Source organism: Staurois parvus, unplaced genomic scaffold (genome assembly GCF_062004578.1).
Source record: "Staurois parvus isolate SC_StPar_1 unplaced genomic scaffold, SC_StPar_1.0 ptg000436l, whole genome shotgun sequence".
NCBI classification, from domain to species: Eukaryota; Metazoa; Chordata; class Amphibia; order Anura; family Ranidae; genus Staurois; species Staurois parvus.
The window spans coordinates 4,763,628-4,784,890 of record NW_028318232.1 but is presented as its reverse complement, the minus strand read 5'-3'; the positions used below and the strand labels follow the sequence as shown (position 1 = coordinate 4,784,890).

General features: G+C 40.9%; 1 protein-coding gene across 1 annotated transcript in view; it reads left to right on the top strand.

Annotated features, from left to right (window-relative positions):
- GSG1 (germ cell associated 1) overlaps window positions 1-19,880 on the top strand; it is a 114,099-nt gene extending 94,219 nt beyond the window's left edge. The window contains exons 5-6 of the mRNA XM_089687698.1: window positions 14,509-14,620; window positions 18,273-19,880. Coding sequence (XP_089543824.1) covers window positions 14,509-14,620; window positions 18,273-18,564 — 404 coding nt within the window. The 3' untranslated portion in view covers window positions 18,565-19,880. The remainder of the gene's footprint in view (window positions 1-14,508; window positions 14,621-18,272) is intronic.
- The last annotated feature ends 1,383 nt before the right edge of the window (window positions 19,881-21,263 follow it).

Below are 21,263 nucleotides of genomic sequence, written 5' to 3'. Positions count from 1 at the left end.
CACCCCTAGATTTCCCATAGCACTCGGGGTTCCCCCATACGATAAGCCCCCAGCAGCTCTCACTCACCCTTCTTCTTCTCCAAGCAGTGGCTCCGAGCTTAAGGGATAGGGCTTTCGCAGCAGCTCAGTCCAAGGGGGGATTCCTCTGGGTTTCACTCCTCTCCTCGTGCCCTTTGTTCAAGATCTTCACAAGAAAGAAGGGTAGCTCTCTTCACTCTATTGGGTCACTCAGACCCAGGATCCTTCCCTCAAGAGTCCTCCGCAGCCGGACCCCCACTCCCAACAACATCACTCCTCCTGTGGTCTCACGGATTTCCAGTCATGTAGTGCAGGGGGGAGCCGGCGTGTCACTGCCGCTCTGACAGGGAACCGGCTGGCGTCTCTGCCTCCCAGTAGTGCTTTGCGGCGAGCAGCGTGCTCACACCGCCCTGCTTCGATTCCCGGCAACCCGACAGCTGCACTGGAATCTCCGCAGCGAGTTCTCCTCCCGGAGGTCCGTGCCCGCTCTCCTCTCCCTTCACCGCGCCAGTCTCTCCCCGCTTGGAGCCCTCCTCAGTCAGGTAGGGCTTCTCTTCATGAGGGTCTCGGGAGGGTCAGTTTGGAGGTTATCGGAGAGAACTCACATCGTGCTCTCCGTCGCCGCCATGTTTAGGCTCCACCCCTCATTCCCCAAGATACAGCTTAAAGGTACTGTATCTCCAAAAAATTTAGTTTGAAGGACTTTTTTTTTTCCTATTCACTGTGTGGTATTTTTTAAATGTCCCCCATGGCAGCCTTGAAAATGGCCTGAATTTAGAATTTAGTAGAGTTGTCCATTGAATAGACTTTGTTGATGTTCACTGAGGTTCAGAATTTGCAGATTTAAAGCAGAATTCAACAAACTTCCTGAAAATCGACCCGGGGCAGACACACTATCTGCTTCCCCCACTTACCAGAAAAACCTGCTCCATTTCAGCAGTTCCTGGTGACTGATTTTGACCATTATACACCCTATTTAAACCCTCTGTAAAAAGTATGTCTCCTCTGCTTTGACCATACTTCCTGTTGGTCAGTTTTTTTTAAAGAGGCAGCTGTATTAAGAGGCACACTTTGTACCCCTGTCATTCATTGTTAAGGTACCTAACTACTAGGATATTTTCCCATTGCAATTGACATATTGTGGTGGTAAAACTTCCTAATAGTTTAACTCTATAAGGAATGATGGGGGAAACATGCCCCCAAAATCCATGGGATGCAAATTTACTATTCATAGCAGCATCTGTGCAATAGTGGAGCAATAGTTGGGAACTGAAGTTCATCAGCATCCTGCTAAAGCTCAGTGTTATATTAACGAACCAGTATATTTATTTTTTATCAACAGAAACTGAGCAGTTTAATAGTGTAACAGTGAGCAAGAGGACACCTGACTTCCTCCTCCATTTATTGCTATTATAATTATCTTATCGAATGTAACATTTATTCCATAGCACATACATACACAAAATAGAAATTGAAATCATTAAATAAAACATTCCACTCAACAAATTACAGCAATCCAAGATTCACACTTACTCCATGTCAGAGCTGAGCTCCTGCTACTTAATGAGCAGCTACAGTATTTTCTTTCAGTGCTCAGAAGCTGCTCAGTTGTCGGTTAATTACCAGCTACTCGTTGTCTCCACAGAGACTCACCTGGATACCATCACCTTCCTCATTAGTCCAGCTGAACTACCCAGAATTACCCTAAGTTTGTGGCTCCTATAAAAGGGTATTTTATATTCCTGCTTGCTCTACTTCTGCTGCCAAGAGCCTCATTTTCTTGGCTTCGCCAATTATCAGATAGTCATAATTTCTCTTCTCTGGTCAAACCCCTGACTGATATGACCAGAGGAAAACCCACAGAATTGGTTCCAGGATTCCAGTAAAGCCTCTGAATCCCTCAAGGCTGCCTTTGCTGCAGCCCCAGTGCTGGTACATCCTGATCCTACATTACCCTTCATTCTTGAGGTTGATGCGCCTGAGACTGGAGTAGGCGCTCTCTTGTCTCAACGTCCTACCCCTGTGGGCTCTATGCATCTCCCCAGCAGAATGCAATTACGAAATTGGGGACAGCCATCATTTTAGCTCTTAAAGAATGGAGGCATCTCCTCGAGGGTACTACTGTGCCGTTCCTCATTTTGACTGACCATAAGAATCTTACATTCTTGTCTGAAGCTAAAAGTTTATCTCCTAGAAGGGTTTGGTGGGCCCTTTTTCAACTACATAGTCTCATTCTTACCCGTATGAAGAATATAAGGGCAGATGAATTATTGCAACTGTTTTTCTCCTTTTCCAAATGGAGTTTGTTCCTACTACTGGGATACCTCTGGATCGCATTTCAGCCACTAGTCGCACTAGTCTCACTTCACCTTTGGGTGAGAGAACTCTGGCTTCTCAAATCCAGCCTGGTTCATGATTCCTGACACTCCAAAACTAAACCCATTTATGAAATGGCCTGAATTCCTCCAGTTTAATCCATAATGTGCTTTTCTGTCTCAATGAAGTCTATTCTTCTATTCAGCTTCGATAAGGGGAAGACAGGGAGGTAAGGGGGTCCTATCCTTCCCCACAGGGTCTTAGACATGGGCATTAACACTGAGTGTCTGGGGCACATTATCCACATGTTTTGCCTGGTGCTGTGGGTCCCAATGCCACCCATGTTTCTCTGTTGCCTGTGGCTGCCCTACATGTTGCTTCTTGGCAGCCCTATTTTCTTTTCCAGTTTTTTTATTGATATTTTTCCAATAAGATTGACAACCAAACAAAGAAAAGAAGAGAGGTAATGGACAATAAAGGAACATTTCCAGTGGATTCACACTAGAATTAGTTGATGCTCCATATTAGAAATTGTTGACAACTCATTCTTCATGTATGCAGTATCTGACCATTGTAAGTTGTTTTCCTGTTCCATAGACTTATAAGTTTCATATTAATGTGATAAGAAATCAACCCATAAATTTACAAACAAAAAGAAGAGAAGAAAACAGAAGGGGAAGAAAGGGATAAATGTGAAGAAGAAAAGTATTCTAGTAAGCTGCATCTCTCTGTTTCATCTGTTTTGCATACCCTTTTAAAAGAGTTAGTTATTAAGTATCAGAGATATATTGTACTAAGGGGTTCCATGTTTTCTCAAATAAACCAATTTTGTAATGCAAAATAGCAGACAATTCTTCATTTATCATTAACCGTATTAATTTAGTATTTATTAGTGAGATTAAGATAGACGAAGATTTCAATGACCTAACAATTGCCACCCATGCCGCCAGAAATATGAATTAAATTTGTTTTTACTTTGTCTCCGCTTCTCCTCTATGGATTGGTTCAAAAGGTCTTGCCATGGAGATTTTTAAAGGTTGATCTGTGTTATAGAATGTATGAAGTTATTTATATACCCAAATCCAAAACCACTTATCCAAAGGGCATGTCCACCTGATATGATATGCTGAGCCTTAATACTGCATCCCCAAAAGCAATTAGGGGATGTAACAGAGATATAGGAAACAATCCTTGTAGGTATCATGTACCACCCTAAAAGCACCTTATTGTTAGCTTCTACACTGCTAACAAAAATTAAAGGAACACTTTTTAATCAGAGTATAGCATCAAGTCAGTTAAACTCCTGGGATATTGATCTGGTCAGTTAAGTAGCAGAGTGGGTAGTTAATCTGTTTCAGCTGCTTTGGTGTTAATGAATAGATGGGTAACAATGAGACAACCCCCAAAACAGGAATTTTTTTCCCTACTCATCTTTTCCGACTGTTTTTCACTAGTGTTTCATTTGATTAGTGTTAGTGTCACTACTGGTAGCACAAGGTGATACCTGGAGCCTACAGAGGTTGCACAGGCAGTCCATCCAGGATGGCACAATTAATACATACAATTGCCAGAAGGTTTGCTGTGTCTCCCAGCACAGTCTCAAGAGCATGGAGGAGATTCCAGGAGACAGGCAGTTACTCTAGGAGAACTAGACAGGGCCGTAGAAGGTCCTTAACCTATCAGCAGGGCCAGTATCTGCTCCTATGTGCAAAGAGGAGCAGGATGAACACTGCCAGAGCCCTACAAAATGGCCTCCAGCAGGCCACTGGTGTTACTGTTTCTGACTAAACAATCAGGAACAGACTTCATGAGGATGGCTTGAGGACCCAACGTACCCTAGTGGGCCCTGTACTCACTGCCCAGCACCATAGAACTTGATTGGCATTTGCCACTGAACACCAGAATTGGCAGGTCCACCACTGGCACCCTGTGCTTTTCACAGATGAGAGCAGGTTCACACTGAGCACATATGACAGACGTGAAAGGGTCTGGAGAAGCCATAGAGAATGTTATGCTACCTGTAACATTGTTCAGCATGACCGTTTTGATGGTGGGTCAATGATGGTCTGGGGAGGCATATCCATGGAGGGATGCACAGACCTCTACAGGCTAGACAATGGCACCCTGACTGCCTTTACGTTTTGGGATGAAATCCTTGGACCCATTGTCAGACCCTACGCTGGGTTCCTCCTGGTTCACGACAATGCCCGGCCTCATGTGGAGAGAGTATGCAAGCATTTCCTGGAGGATGAATGAATTGATACCATTGAATGTCCCCCACACTAGCCTGACCTAAATTCAATAGAACACCTCTGGGATATCATGTTTCCGTCCATCAAATGCCACCAGGTTGCACCTCAGACTGTCCAAGAGCTCATTGATGCCCTTGTCCAGATCTGGGAGGAAATACCCCAGGACACCATCCATCATATCATTAGGAGCATGCCCCAACTTTGTCAGGCATGCAAACAAACACGTGGGCCAGTGGGCCATACAAACCTACTGAGTACCACTTGGAGTTGCTGCAATGAGATTTCAGCAAAATGGACTAGTCTATTGCATCATTTTTACACTTTTCAGGGTGTCTTTGAATTCAGTCCTCTGTAGGTTGATAATTTTCATTTCCACCAAACGATGGGGCATCCTTACGTTCCTAACATATTACCGAGCCCATATCAGTATAGATATCCAGCATGATATTTTTCCCCATTGAGATCTGATGTGTTTTCAAAGTGTTCCTTTACTTTTTTTGAACAGTGTATAACTGAAATGTTAATGTATGGCTTAGAGACAGTGATAGCCATTTCATGCAGATCTTTGCCCAAATCATGCTCCCACCTAATCAAATTATGTAGTTTTTCAAATTTCAAATTAGGCATGGTATAGATTGCTGAAATTTGACCAGGTATTTTGTCAACATTTCTACAGAGATGTTCTTGAATGTCATAGTTGTCAAATCTGGTTGCCTCTTTAGGTTATGTAAGAAATGCTTTATTTGGACATAAGGATAGTGTTCCACTGCAGGCAATTGATATGTTTCTTGTAGATATTGCTTTGGTAAGATACCCTGATCATTGCAGAGATTAACTATTTGAAAAAAAACCCTTGTTAGTCCACCACATAAAGTTAGATGGTGTAAGACCTGGGGTGAAAGCTGGACTGTGTAATATAAGAGCTAGTGGACTATGGTAGGAGTTGATGTTATGAGGATAAGGGTAGATAAAAAATTGGAGGCTGCTCCTTAATTGACATCCACACAAGATGACAAATCAGTAGACATCTAAATTGGATTTGATTTGATGAATGGAACTTAATGAGATTAGATACCTGGCTAGAAGTGTTTTATTAAGTCAGGTACACCCTGGCTTCCCTTCTGTTTGGGGGTGTATAAGGTCTGCTTAGTCACCTTGGGTCTTTTGTCTCTCCATATGAATTTGAGAAATGTGTTTTGGAGTGATTTAAAATCTCAGCTTGGGGTCCCTAATGGCAAGATTCTACACAGGTACACTATTCTAGGAAGGATCTTCATCTTCACAGAGAGTATTCTATAACCAATAACAGTGAAGAGCTCCTTAATAAAAATTACTAAATGTTGACTCAGAATGTGCACATACACATCAAAGCTCATAAAGTATTCAATTATCATATAGCATGTGCAGTAAATTAAAGAAAACAGAGAAAATGTGAAAACAGTTCCAGATATCATCCAATTTAGTTGTAAGTGTCCAAAAAAAACAAGCCACCGCAGTTCATGTGCCTCCAATAAAGGTAAATCTTCCACAGTATCAGAAATCTTCCACCATGGACTACCACCAAAGAATGTCACCCATGTGGCCAATTGGGTGTCTCCTCACCTGATGTGGTGAACCCCTTAAAATAATCAAGGTGGTCAGAAGTGCTTTTAATCACATTGGCAACAGATGAGCAGCACCCAGGTCACATACGCAGGTATGTGTCTCTGTGCATTGTGAGTGTTACTCCTATTTATTTATTTTTATTAAAAAGTCACTGGCAATGCTACACTATTGGATCTTCTTTGCATATATCTCTTTGAGCTTTTTTTGTGCAAGAGCTGCAGAATATGGAAATGTGACCTTGCTGCTCATCTGTTGCCTATGTGATTAAAACAGTTTCGACCACCCTGATTATTTTAAGGGGTCCATAGCATTAGATGAGGAGACACCAGACTGGGTACATGGGTGATATTCTATTAGTATTGTTGTGTATATGCACATTCTGAGTCAACATTTGGTCATTTTTATTAACCTCTTCCCATCCGCCCTATAGCAGAAATACTGCTACAGGGCAGCACGGATGCACAAAATCAAATATATATACATGTGATTTTGCACTTCTGAGTAGGGAGCGTGCACCCTACCCGTGCCGCCATTCACGGCCATGGCTGTCAATCACCGGGTACCACTGATTACTCACCTGTGCCCGTTGATTGCCGAGGATCTCTGATGGGGAGGAGAACTGTTTATAAACAAAGCAGTTCTCCTCCCTGTCAGCTCGTACTCGCACTGCTTTGCATGGCTGTCCACAGCACAGCCATACAAAGCAGTGTGCTTACAGTAAAACTCAAACACACGGCCCCATAGTAAAACGCACCCAGCACACAGTTAACCCTTTGATCACCCTCATGTTAACCCCTTCCTGCCTAGTGCCATTAGTACAGTGTCAGTGTTTTTTTAGCACTGATGTCAATGGGGATGTCAGTGACACCAAGTCAGTTCCGTCCTAGTGTCAGAATGCCTGCCGCAGTCCTGCTATAAGTTGCTGCTCGCTGCCATTACTTGTAAAAATAAAAAAAATTAATAATTCCAGTATATATACCGCCATTTGGAAAACACTATAGCTTTCACGTAAACCAATTAATTTACACATATTGGGGTTTTTTTTTTTTTTAGCAAAGACATGTAGAAGAATACATTTTGGCCTAAATTTTTGACAAAATTTGATTTTTGTACCCAGTGAACCTATAGATAAGTTTTGGGTGTCTGCCTTACCAGCAAATAGGGCCCAATTGATCTCTGAGCTGTTTACTTATACAAACAAATCATTTATACCCATAAGGATTGTCCAAGACCTGCAATGGTAAGGTCCATAAAGTCAACAGAGATGCTTTACTTACCATACAATGAGCATGTCTTAGTAGTCATATCAGGGGCGGACTGACCATTTGGAAACTCGGGCACTGCCCGAGGGCCTGGGGTCAGTAGGGGGCCCCATGAGATGCTCCTGGTACCTTTTTCATAGGCTTTTTTGAGTTTGGGCAAGGACACAGGGGCCCCATGATCCCCTATTGCCCGGGGGCCCGATGAGTTGTCAGTCCGCCCCTGAGGCATATGTATTTTACATTTCTGACCATGCTCTTGTCTGTATTTGAAATTGTATCCATTTAATACTTTTAGGGCTTGACTCAATAAATGTTTCTTACATACTTCTGACAGCTATGCACAGACTCAAATTTTAAGTTTTAATTTTTTCAAACCTTGAGATGTCAGCTGGATAAACCATCATAATCTGAGAGAACTAAACCCTCCCAGAAAAAAATTCCTATGCCCCTGGTACTTGGATAATTATGCTAGAGATCAAAGTATGCAAAATCAGCACATTTTGTTTAGTCCTGTAAAACTGATGTTTTGGCAAATTCCAGCTCATTATGGGTACAATATTTAATCTAACTAAAGAGATTTCGTGGTACTGAAATTCCTGAAATTAATTTGTGTTAAATAACACCCTTACATCCTTCTTCCCTTCTTGGAAATGTCACATTTAATCCACACCGATAATGTCTGAATTAAGCATGTGGCCAAACATGACCTGGAAATCCAGTTGTAGATGGTAGAAAGCTAGATAAGACAGAAACAATCGCATTGGCTGATAATTACTTATGTTATATACATTGCTGGCACTATGTCACATGTGTAAGGGATGGGGATTAAAAAAGTTGCTTAGATAAATCCTTACTTTTATTGCTGAGCATTCTTCAGACAGTCAAGAGTACATGTATACATTGACATGTATTTAGATAACTTATTTGTAGAATTAGTGACGCCATTGTAAAACAAATTGTACTGCATAAGCAGTATTCTCAGCATTTTAAATAAGAAATCTGTCTTTGATTTCAGCACACTATAATTGTATGTATACTGGCAGCATGTTGTGTTGCTTAGCAACAAATCTTTTGCATTTACTATCAGATTCCTAGGATCAGTTGTTAGATCTATTTAACAGCCTTTTCAGCTGAAGAAATGTTTAACAATTTGCATTTTTTGAATTAAAAAAGAAACATTTATTGAGTCAAGCCCTGAAGGTATTAAATGGATACAATTTCAAATACAGACAACAGCATGGTCAGAAATGTAAAATACATATGACTACTAAGACATGCTCATTGTTTGGTAAGTACAGCATCTCTGTTGACTTTATGAACCTTACCAGTATTATATACCATGGAAATAGGAACCAGACTTTCTCTTCATGTGTAGCGTGAAAAGGGAATGAGAAGGTAGGCTAGTATTGAATGTTTAACTTAAGTCTCCATCACCCTGTTATAGGTCATGCTGAAATAAGAGTATTATAGTCTACTGTACGCGCTTAGAGAGTGCATTGCAGGTCTTGCCCCAACCATTTCTTCTAACATTTTATAGTATTTCTTGGACTATCCTTATGGATATAGATAATTTGCTTGTATGAGAAAACAGCTCAGAGATCAATTGGGCTCTAGTTGGTGGTAGGGCAGACACCCAAAATGTAGCTATAGGTTCACTGGCTACAAATAGTGTTTCTTGAAGAAAGAAAGAATCATACCTAGGGGCTATGTCTCAAATATGTCTAAGCCAGGCCATAGATAGATGCAATTTTCTTTCCTGCAACCAACGGCTGGAAGACTCCCCTTCCAGGACAGACTGACATCTCCATTACAGACCCCTCAACACAGACCACCCCACCAAGCACAAACCCCTCAGCAAAGACTGATTGCCCCAGCACAAACTGACCCTCCCCTGCACAGACTGATCCCCCAGCACACGCCCCTTCACCACAGACTGAATTCCTCCCAGCATAGACCTAACCTCCAGCAGAGACTAACCCCCTCAGAACACAGATTGACCCCATTCACTACAAACTGACTTCCCCAGCAAAGACTCCTCAAAAGAGACTGAATTCCTCCAGCACAGGCCCCCCAACAGAGACCCCCCCCCCCCCAGAGCAGACCAGCCCCTCCAGCAAAATCCCCTCAGCACAGATCAGTCCTCCCAGCACAGACCCCTCAGTACAGATCAATCTCCTCAGCTCATAACCCCTCATCACAGATGGACCCCTCCAGTACAGAAACACTCCCCTTATCACATATTGCCCCAGAAACATTCCTAAATCCCCCCTCCCCAATGCAGACCCCTTAGTACAGACATCCCCCTCCCCCGTACAGACTCACCCCATCCCCCACCTCACCAGGTTAGAGAACCCTAAGAACAGACACCCTCCACCTATGCTCACCCACTGAGCTATGGCCGTCTCTGAAGCAAAAACAAAAAAACACTTGCACAGATCTTACATGGAGAACCAGCATTTCTGTATAACTTGACATCTGTCACATTCCTAGGCACTGTCTATTGCAACCTTGACTTCAGCTTCACTGATCCACTAATAAAACTTTTCCTACCACACAGGCAGGTTTTAGTTGGCCTTCTCTGACCCCCAAAATGCCTATTGGTATTTCTTTGTCACTGGTAGCAGCAAGCAGAGTGGTGTGCAAGCAAAGTGCTGATCCACTTCCTTGAACAAGAATTGGGGCTATTGCACTACATTTTATACTTTAGAGGTGTAATAGAGATGTGCAGGAAGACAAAATTTGTTTCATTTTGGATTCATTTGTTAAAGTGGAAGTAAACTCCCACTGGACACTTGTACCTACAGGCAAGCTTATAATAAAGATTAGCTGTAGGTACAAGGAATATCTCCTAAACATACACCATTAAGGAGATATTCAGTGTCTCTGCAGCCAATGCAGCCACCGTCACATGTGCTCTGAAGGAACTGCATATACGTGCCATTCCTTCAGAGCACCTGCCGTGGCCAAGACTTATCCCAGTTCGCCAATCAAGCGGCCAGATCCCGTGAACCTGGAAGGAAGACCAGGTGGAGATGGAAGCCCTTTCATTAGTGACAGCGCACCGCTGGAGGGCTTAATTCTAAGGCAAGTCTTTCATAATGTGCTAGTATGTGATGCGGTACCCGAAAAGCCTCAATATTATAAGCAGGGCTTTTTTTCCAGTGGGAACACAGGTGAATGCAGTTCTGGTACCTCCAGCACTGAAGATATGTTATGGCAAGGGAGGTGGGAGGGTCTATGGATGCTGGCTGCTGGGGGATCTATTGTCACTGGTGGGGATCTATTTTTGCATGGTGGTCTATTGTTGCTGTGGAGGTCTGTTGTTGCCAGAAAGATCTATTGTGGCTTGCTAATGGGAAATCTGTTGCTGCTCGTAGTCTATTATTGCTGGGGTGGGATTATGTTGTGGTTGTCCATTGTTGCTGGTGGAGGGCGTTATCGTTGTTGCCTGCAAGGGATCTTTTTTCTTGTTATCATTAACAATTTACATACAAAATAATACTTGGCTCTGTATCAGGGGTGGACTGACCATTTGGAAACTCGGGCACTGCCCGATGGCCCGGGGTCAGTAGGGGGCCCCATGAGATGCCCCTGGTGCCTTTTTCATACGCTTTTTCGAGTTTGGGCAAGGACACAGGGGCCCCAGGATCCCCTATTGCCCGGGGGCATGAGTTGTCAGTCCGCCCCTGCTCTGTATTCACTAAAAGGAGCAGTACTGGAAGATGGGTAGGGGGTGGGACTAGAGGATGGTGCTCAGAGATGGGGAGTGGGGGGGGGGGGCAAGGGGGGTGGAAACAACAAAGAAGGGGGATTTCCTGCTACTATTCTCTGAGAAAAAAAATCCCTGATTATAAGGATGTGATTGTGTTATATGTATACATTTAGGGATGTGGTGCTCTGGTCACCCATCACACTGAAATGAAATGTATCTCTTTCTGAATAGCTGGCAGCAGGAGGCTGGGTCTGGGCTCAGACATTCTTTTCAATACATTGAAGTTCTTTCAGTACATGACAAATGGCAGAGGAGAGCAGAAGGAGACACAGAACTGCACAGCATAGCTTCAGAATGCACAGAAGTAGGTGGCTTCAGTGCTGGATTTAACTCCCCTATAGGATTGCCCATAATACAGGCTTCAGTCTGGGCTGGAGCTACAGCAGTACAAACAAACAAAGAAATTTAATGTTTTCAAATCACTGCACAGACCCGAGTGCATTATTTACTGGGTCACCTTCGGAATTCAGCCAGGAGTTTCCACCTCTTGTGATGAGATGAAGTGAGTCTGACTAAATACTACTGAGAGAAATAAAGCGTAAAGCACCACCACTATAAATTAGGAAGCAGGTGGTCACTATGTACGTTAAGAATTACAAATTGTGCATAGAAAGTTTATGCAGCACTAACACTAATTGATGCTTAATCAGAATTAGTGTGAAATTTCAACAAATTCGTGATTTAGCATTCATCAAAATTTTATCAAAATAACCTCCTGATTTTTACCTTTCATCATGGCCCAAAATATAAATAAATTTAAACATACTTAAAAAGAAAAAAAAAAAGCCATAAATGTGTAGCTTTTTAAATCATCCGCACTATGTACTGGTCTTACTGGCCTTGTGACATGGACTGTGAAAGATGAGGCTAGACATTACCCTTTCCTTCAAGAATATGGAACTTTGAAGGAAGGCTGTGCCAAGTTAAAAGAAAATGGAAATCCCAGCTGCACACCAAACAACCCATCAAGCTAAATACTCACTGTGTGACAAACCTACTCCCAAGTTTTGTTTCCAGACAGTTGGCACAATTTGCCTAGCAAGCTATGTCTTAATGTTGTCACATTTTTTAAAATGCACCATTTCAGTGCATGCCTTCTAACACTTCGTGCAACTATTTGCAACCTTCATACTGTGCAGCTACATGACAATATTATACAAAAACATGTTACAATTGTAGGGAATGTACAGTACATCTGAACAGAAAGTTGATTGCTTACAATTTTACAATATGGTGCATAATAATTGTTTAACTAGATTTTGGCAGGAAAATTAGGTCACCATTTAAGAGTGGGTTTTTATCACACAGTGGATATGTAGCTTGATAGATTATTATGTACATTTGTCATTTTCTGGCTGATGAAGGGGACCCTGAATAGGCCTGTTTTATTAAAGTTTGACACTAATGGTGACTTTATGATAATGTTTAAAGCCTGAATTGCTGGTGATATGTGATTTATGGCAGTGTCAAATTGACACATCCTTTTCAATCCATTTGTACTGCCAGCCATACTGCATATGAATAGGGTTTTTTTTTATTGGGACCCATTCTAGTTTTGTTATTTAAGGTTTTTCAACAATTAAAAAAAGTCCAAATAGAAGCTTGAAAATTAGAAGAGTCAGCGAGTCAAATATGCACCCAGTGTTATAAGATTAAAAGGTTGCTCCTTTTTCTTCACTATTGCATAAAAACCCCAAAAACAAAATACACAAAAACATGTGAAACTAAACAAAAGAGGAAATACAGTTATTTTTTGCCTATTAGTTAGGACATTTATTTTATGTTATTTTTAAAACATAATGTGTGATCATGATCAGTGGTTTTGGGGTAAACAAATAGCAGAAAAAAATGCGTATAAAATGTTTTGTGCACCATTCCATTGCGATTTTTCTTTTTTGGGTGGTTTTTTTTTTTTTTTTTGAAAAAAAAAGGGAAGACAAAGAGTACAAATAACAACTTACTGAAAGAAGAAATACACTATTTTGTTTTTTTTTTTACTATATTTTATTGTTATGTATCAGAAACCAAAATACACAGCTGAGAACCATTCAAAGGCCTAAAATGTTATAAAAACAACCTTAAACCATTGTATGTTTACCTTCGCCATCTCCTTCAGTGAATTTCACCTATAGGCAAAAACTTGCAGAGATTTTGGCAAAGTGAAATCAGCAAGTTGCAGCCACTTCTAATTGTACATCACTTGAATATCTAAAGAGACTTTGAAAAAGTTAAAGCTTTTATATAGATGAAACCAGTTTGTTTTTTCCTTTAATTTTTTTCCCTAATATAGTATTCTTCTCCCAGATTGAATATTTTAGTATTCTGTGTGATATTGTGTAGCTCAATGTGGTTGATGCATTTTTAGTGAGACATGTCAGTCCGAACTTCAGTTGCTTGGCAGCCCATAATTGTTAGGTAAAAGCAAAGGAAAAGTTTCAGCAAATATTCCCACACAGGGGATTTTCTACCTTCAGCAAAACAACAGATCACTGAAAATACTGAGCCAACTGGCTCTCTTGTCAGCAGCACTGCTGCTCTCTTTGGTATCCCAGACAAAGGATTCTTCAGGCTTATGCAGCCTATTAACACAGCACCTTGCCGTACAGGCCCGTTCTTGGCCTACAGATATGGTTCTCCTAGCACTCCAGGTTCTCTCACTCTTCTCGGGAGCACAGGACTCCCTCTTGCCCCCTCTGTGGCATCCCTAGTCACCTCAGCTTTCTCAATCTCTCCAGACTATCATAATTGTCCTGACTCTCCCAGTCCTGTGAGCAGGAAGTCTCCCCCAACATAGGGTCTCATCTCCCGAGAAAGTACACCTCTCCTGTCTGGAACACACCACTATCTTCACACTGACTGTGTCTATGAATGGCACTCCTGTGCATTCACACAAGCTCAGATGTCTCACAAAGTCCATATACAGGATTGAAGGTTCCTTCCTACCTGAGACACTTTGGAACCTTCAAACTCCAGTCCCCAATCCAAGATTACAAAACCTGGAGAAAGCTTAAAACACAGTTTTCTCTGCTTATAACAAACACCCTGGAGCTTTGCATTAAGCCCTAATTCGAATCCTGTGCCATTTCTACAAAAAATTCACATAGTGGCAAGGCCTCACACTGTCACATCTTCTAAAGCCCTCTCCATTACACATCTAGCTTTGTTATAGTCTATCCGAAGGCAGTGAAAATTGTGTGGTTTGTAAATAAAAATGACACATTATTTTAACATTTTTCATTTAATGAATCTAATAGTTGTATTTCTTAATGTGTTTTGCCTGCAGGATTGCTGGGGATGGTGGCACACATGATGTATACTCAGGTTTTCCAAGCCACTGTTAGCTTGGGACCAGAAGACTGGAGACCACATTCATGGGATTATGGATGGGCGTTTTAGTAAGTTTTTTTTTTTAATTTATTCTCAAAAAATAGAAGTACAAAGCTTAAATAGGAACTAGATGCAAAATATAAGGTCTGGTGTTTACATATGTTAACTTTACATTTGGAGCAGTACTTTTTGGAAGAAAAAGTTATTCTCCACAAAATAGTGGGCCTGCTACAGAAACAAAAGTCAGCCTGGGACATAGCTTTACCTTGGTGTCTAGGTGTCATAAGTAGAGATGAGCGAATCGAACCAGGCGAACCGGAATTCGATACGAATTTCAGGAAAAATTCGATTCGCGTCGAATCCGAATATTTGCCTACTTCGGGTGCGCGAATCGGATTTTTCCCGATCAGCCGGCAAAAGTGTCCCTGCAGAGAGCTCCGCTATTTCTGACAGTTCTCTGACAGAAGGAACACATGTACAGCGGTTGAAACATTGTATCTATTAGTTTCCATTTAGGATACAGATGTTTCAACCGCTGTACATGTGAAGAAGCTGTCAGAGAACTGTCAGAAATAGAGGAACTCTGCACATACACTTTTTGCCGGTTTGGAATTCTTATTTTCATCCTACTTCTTCTTCTTCTTCTACTTCTTTATCCTCATCCTCAGATAGAAGAAGAAGAGGATGAGGATGAGGATGAAGAAGAAGAAGAAGAAGTAGGATGAAAATAAGAATAATTCCAAGCCGGCAAAAAGTGTATGTGCAGAGTTCCTCTATTCTGCAGATACACTTAGAGGAGCTCTGCAGATACACTTAGAGGAGCTCTGCACATACACTTTTTGCCGGCTTGGAATTAATCTTATTTTCATCCTACTTCTTCTTCTTCTTCTTCATCCTCATCCTCATCCTCAGAAGAAGAAGAAGAGGATGAGGATGAAGAAGAAGAAGAAGAAGAAGTAGGATGAAAATAAGAATAATTCCAAGCCGGCAAAAAGTGTATGTGCAGGGTTCCTCTATTCTGCAGATACACTTAGAGGAGCTCTGCAGATACACTTAGAGGAGCTCTGCACATACACTTTTTGCCGGATTGGAATTAATCTTATTTTCATCCTACTTCTTCTTCTTCTTCTTCATCCTCATCCTCAGAAGAAGAAGAAGAGGATGAGGATGAGGATGAAGAAGAAGAAGAAGAAGAAGAAGTAGGATGAAAATAAGAATAATTCCAAGCCGGCAAAAAGTGTATGTGCAGAGTTCCTCTATTCTGCAGATACACTTAGAGGAGCTCTGCAGATACACTTAGAGGAGCTCTGCAGATACACTTAGAGGAGCTCTGCACATACACTTTTTGCCGGCTTGGAATTAATCTTATTTTCATCCTACTTCTTCTTCTTCTTCATCCTCATCCTCAGAAGAAGAAGAGGATGAGGATGAGGATGAAGAAGAAGAAGAAGAAGAAGAAGAAGTAGGATGAAAATAAGAATAATTCCAAGCTGGCAAAAAGTGAATGTGCAGAGTTCCTCTATTCTGCAGATACACTTAGAGGAGCTCTGCAGATACACTTAGAGGAGCTCTGCACATACACTTTTTGCCGGCTTGGAATTAATCTTATTTTCATCCTACTTCTTCTTCTTCTTCATCCTCATCCTCAGAAGAAGAAGAAGAGGATGAGGATGAGGATGAAGAAGAAGAAGAAGAAGAAGAAGAAGAAGAAGGATGAAAATAAGAATAATTCCAAGCCGGCAAAAAGTGTATGTGCAGAGTTCCTCTATTCTGCAGATACACTTAGAGGAGCTCTGCAGATACACTTAGAGGAGCTCTGCACATACACTTTTTGCCGGCTTGGAATTAATCTTATTTTCATCCTACTTCTTCTTCTTCTTCATCCTCATCCTCATCCTCAGAAGAAGAAGAGGATGAGGATGAAGAAGAAGAAGAAGAAGAAGAAGAAGTAGGATGAAAATAAGAATAATTCCAAGCCGGCAAAAAGTGTATCTGCAGAGCTCCTCTAAGTGTATCTGCAGAATGTCATTTATGGAAACAAATAGATACAATGTTTCAACCGCTGTATGGAGTGAATGTCCCACAACTGTCAGAAATAGACTATTTATGACAGTTCTGGGACATTCCCTCCATACAGCGGTTGAAACCGCTGTATGGAGTGAATGTCCCACAACTGTCAGAAATAGACTATTTATGACAGTTCTGGGACATTCCCTCCATACAGCGGTTGAAACCGCTGTATGGAGTGAATGTCCCACAACTGTCAGAAATAGACTATTTATGACAGTTCTGGGACATTCCTTCCATACAGCGGTTGAAACATTGTATCTATTTGTTTCCATAAATGGATCCATTTATGGAAACAAATAGATACAATGTTTCAACCGCTGTATGGAGGGAATGTCCCAGAACTGTCAGAAATAGACTATTTATGACAGTTCTGGGACATTCCCTCCATACAGCGGTTGAAACCGCTGTATGGAGTGAATGTCCCACAACTGTCAGAAATAGACTATTTCTGACAGTTCTGGGACATTCCCTCCATACAGCGGTTGAAACCGCTGTATGGAGTGAATGCCCCACAACTGTCAGAAATAGACTATTTATGACAGTTCTGGGACATTCCCTCCATACAGCGGTTGAAACCGCTGTATGGAGGGAATGTCCCACAACTGTCAGAAATAGACTATTTCTGACAGTTCTGGGACATTCACTCCATACATGTCCCAGAACTGTCAGAAATAGACTATTTCTGACAGTTCTGGGACATTCCCTCCATACAGCGGTTGAAACCGCTGTATGGAGTGAATGTCACAGAACTGTCAGAAATAGACAGAAACTGTCACAGAACTGTCCTTCTTCTCATCCTTCTCCTTCTTCTCATCCTTCTTCTCATCCTTCTTCTCATCCTTCTCCTTCTTCTCATCCTTCTCCTTCTTCTCATCCTTCTCCTTCTCCTTCTTCTCATCCTTCTCCTTCTTCTCATCCTTCTTCTCATCCTTCTCCTTCTCATTCTTCTTCTCATCCTTCTCCTTCTTCTCATCCTTCTTCTCATCCTTCTCCTTCTTCTCATCCTTCTTCTCATCCTTCTCCTTCTTCTCATCCTTCTCCTTCTTCTCATCCTTCTCCTTCTCCTTCTTCTCATCCTTCTCCTTCTCCTTCTTCTCATCCTTCTCCTCCTTCTCCTTCTCCTTCTCCTTCTTCTCATCCTTCTCCTTCTTCTCATCCTTCTCCTTCTTCTCATCCTTCTCCTTCTCCTTCTTCTCATCCTTCTCCTTCTTCTCATCCCTCTCCTTCTCCTTCTTCTCATCCTTCTCCTTCCTCATCTCCAAGGGCATTTAAATTAAAGGTACAGTGTTCTGCACTAATTTAAAGGCTCTCTGAAGCCTAGAAACCCTTTTTATAAGTTAACTTCGTAGCGAATTAATTCGCATCGAATCGAATTTCTTCCTGGAATTCGCCGAATCAGCCGAATCGAATTTTTGAAAAATTCGCTCATCTCTAGTCATAAGCTACAGGCTTTGCATTGTGATCAGGAATTTTAAACCTGCCTGACTTTTGGAAAATGGAATTTTACAATATTTTTTTTAATATAACCTACCACTACATATGTAGGTAAACAGCTTGTTTTATCATGGCTAGAATTATTTAAGTGCATTGTCTGGAGAAATTCTATAAATAAATCAATGACATTCCTTTTTGTTAATAATTGTATTTTAGCACAGCTTGGGCTTCCTTCACCTGCTGCATGATTTCAGCTGTCACAACACTCAATACCTACACCAAAACTGTTTTGGAATTTAGGAGAAACCAGAGGGCATTTGAGCATAGTTTGAAAGAGCAGACATGCTTTTTAAACCACAAACAGGTGAACTTTTATAGAGACAAGCCAATACATTCTGTGTCAGAGAGTGTGGACTTCTATTCAGAGCTTCAGAAGAAAGTTCTGCTGAGAGACCATTCAATGGATCTAGAAGATGTTGAAGAGTCCATGGAGGAGGAACATTGTTAAACTACGGCGGAATTCAAGTGGTGAGCAGTTCGTCATGGAATCCTTTGCACAAGTATTTGTATGTTAATACATCTCCCATAACCTGACTTATTTATGACTATAGGCATTTATTGGCCAGCAGGACTGGCTGATATTGAATGGAAATATAAAATAATTTGGATGTGTATGTGAATATTATCAGCTCACTGGAAATACTCGTGGTAATGTGTGTTGATTTTTTTTTTTTATGTATTTTTGGTTATTTGTTGTTATATTTGTACATTGAGTAGCCATATAAAATGAGTGAATAATAGTAAGCTTACTCTGCTGGTAAGTCTGATGGGTTCTAATCTACTAGCTTCTCTTTTTTATGTTTTAAGTATATAAATTAAACTCATCCCCTCTTATGTGAATAATTCCAACCCAGTACACCAACCAATATTCCTCAACATCCAATTGTAGCACTTACACAAAATACAGTTACAAAAAAAAGTTACAAATTACAAAATGTTAGAAAAACTATCTTTCCTTTTTTTCTTCATTGCCCCCAGAATTTCTTGCTTCTGTAAATGGCTTACTGTTTCTCCCAGACGTCTGCACTAAGATACAAGTCAAATGTTTGGCATCCCCTGCAGTAGAAAGACTCGTTTTGGTGAGATATTCTAAAAAGGTTAAATACTTCTAAAGGGATTCAGACACTGCAGCTTTTCTCATCAAAACACTGGGAATGCACCATCTGATTATAAAATTCTCATTAAGAATCAGTATCCAAAAGTCATAGTGGAACAAACAGCTATTTCTTCAGAACAGAAAAAGTTTGGAGTGTGCAAAAAAAAGTTTGTTAAAACCCATGCAATGTACATTGATCACCCAGAGGGGATTGTTTATTTTGTCAAACAAATGTGGGGTCTCCCTTTAAAGTGAGATTCTCAGTCTTACTGAATCTCCTTAGAGATTTATTAGAATAAGTAGGCATTTGAAGTCTGGGAGCTTTTCCAGAGCCCATTTCCCACACTATCATTTTTAGTTATTTCATTGACTTAACAGAAGCATTATTATACAATTTATTATACAATTTATTCTTGTGAGCCACAACATATCCTATTGAGTGAATAATAACAGCATGGGTTTTGAGTTGTGGGAATAGCTTTGATTTTTCAGTACACTTATTATCAACTTCAGTAAGATTCAATCATTCTACTACACATGGGGGAGATATTCAAACTTTGATATTTCTTTTTTTTTTTTTTTTTAAGGAAAAGTCATGATTGGTTATATACAGTATATTTTTAATATGATTGTGAATGTTTTGTTTTAATAAAGATTGTCTTAACCTATTGAGTGATTTTTTTTTTGTTTATGTTTGACTTCTCCAGTCACATGTATTAATTAAAAGTCCAAATGACTGATATCAGCAAGTAAGGGAAGGGGGGTGGCAGATGTTCAGCCCTACAGTCATGGAGATGCCAGCTTTTCTGACTGTGGTGCCAGGTTGGTATTAATTTTGCAGGGCCCCTATGTACAGTATTGTTTAATATATTTTAATAAAACAAAAGCATAGAAGGAAAGAAATGGAAAAACAAAGAAAAATGTGGTTGAACAGATTTATACAGCAAATGTATCTATCTCAAATGGGATGAACTGAATACTTATTTGTGCTCAGTAACTATGGAAGTTGTGATTACTGCATTTTTAGCAGATGAGCAATTGTGCTTTATTGTTCGGTTCAGTGCAAGCCTGACTCAATATAGTCCAGCATTTAATAGACATGTAGATGTTATCTGAGCAGTCAATCAGCAGGGTTGATATATACACTTAACCCCTTGGCGACCTTTAAGGATTTCAGAGGCCGGGAGGCAGGCGGGGTTTTAAAGTCATATGACCATCGTGATTCGCCATCACGGCGGTCACATGTTCTGGAAAGGTCCAGATCGAAAGAGGAGATCGGGACCTTTCCATGAGTACCGGACATGCGTACTGGGAGCGCGGAGGGCGTGCGCTCTCAGCACATATGTTTTTTCTTAATTGCACGCAAATGTGTGGCCACTCAGCGTCAAGGCCCAGACCCCGGGAGGCCACATATTTGTGTGCGGCCGGCATGAAGAGGTGAAAATATAGAAAGCAGCATATTGGAAAGACTTACAAGTGTGAATATGAAATTGCGCCGTTTAAAGTATGAAAGCCTAAACAAATAAGAATCTGAAACTCATAAAAATACTATCAGACAGAATTTCTAGTAATAGCTAATAATAATAAGTGCTTGCTGGAAACATAATTTATTTTCCTGTAACACACTTGTAGAACATGAAACAGCTTATATCCACTTCACTTTTCATTAACCTAGTTAAAATGTGTTCACACCATAGCATAGCACTTACCCTTACAAGAATAACATGCACTTGCTGGCGAGAGTTTATCAATTGTACTGTGCCACACTGCAGTTTGTTTACATACAAAGGAGGATCAGATCACCGTAATGCGGGCCTAGGGGTGGGAATTTTGGAAGGGAGATCTCACTGTTTGCGCATCCTAGACATATACAAAGTTAGGGGTTGTTTCAGTGCACCATACTCAATGTATACCTGTAATAGGTTTGGGTGGACTGATCCAGTAATAAACGAATACAATTTTGGCTTTTAATACAAACTTGGAGATCAGCTTTATTCATGTCATACAAGCTGCTCTTTATTATCATGCATCATTGTATCATGTTTTGTGAA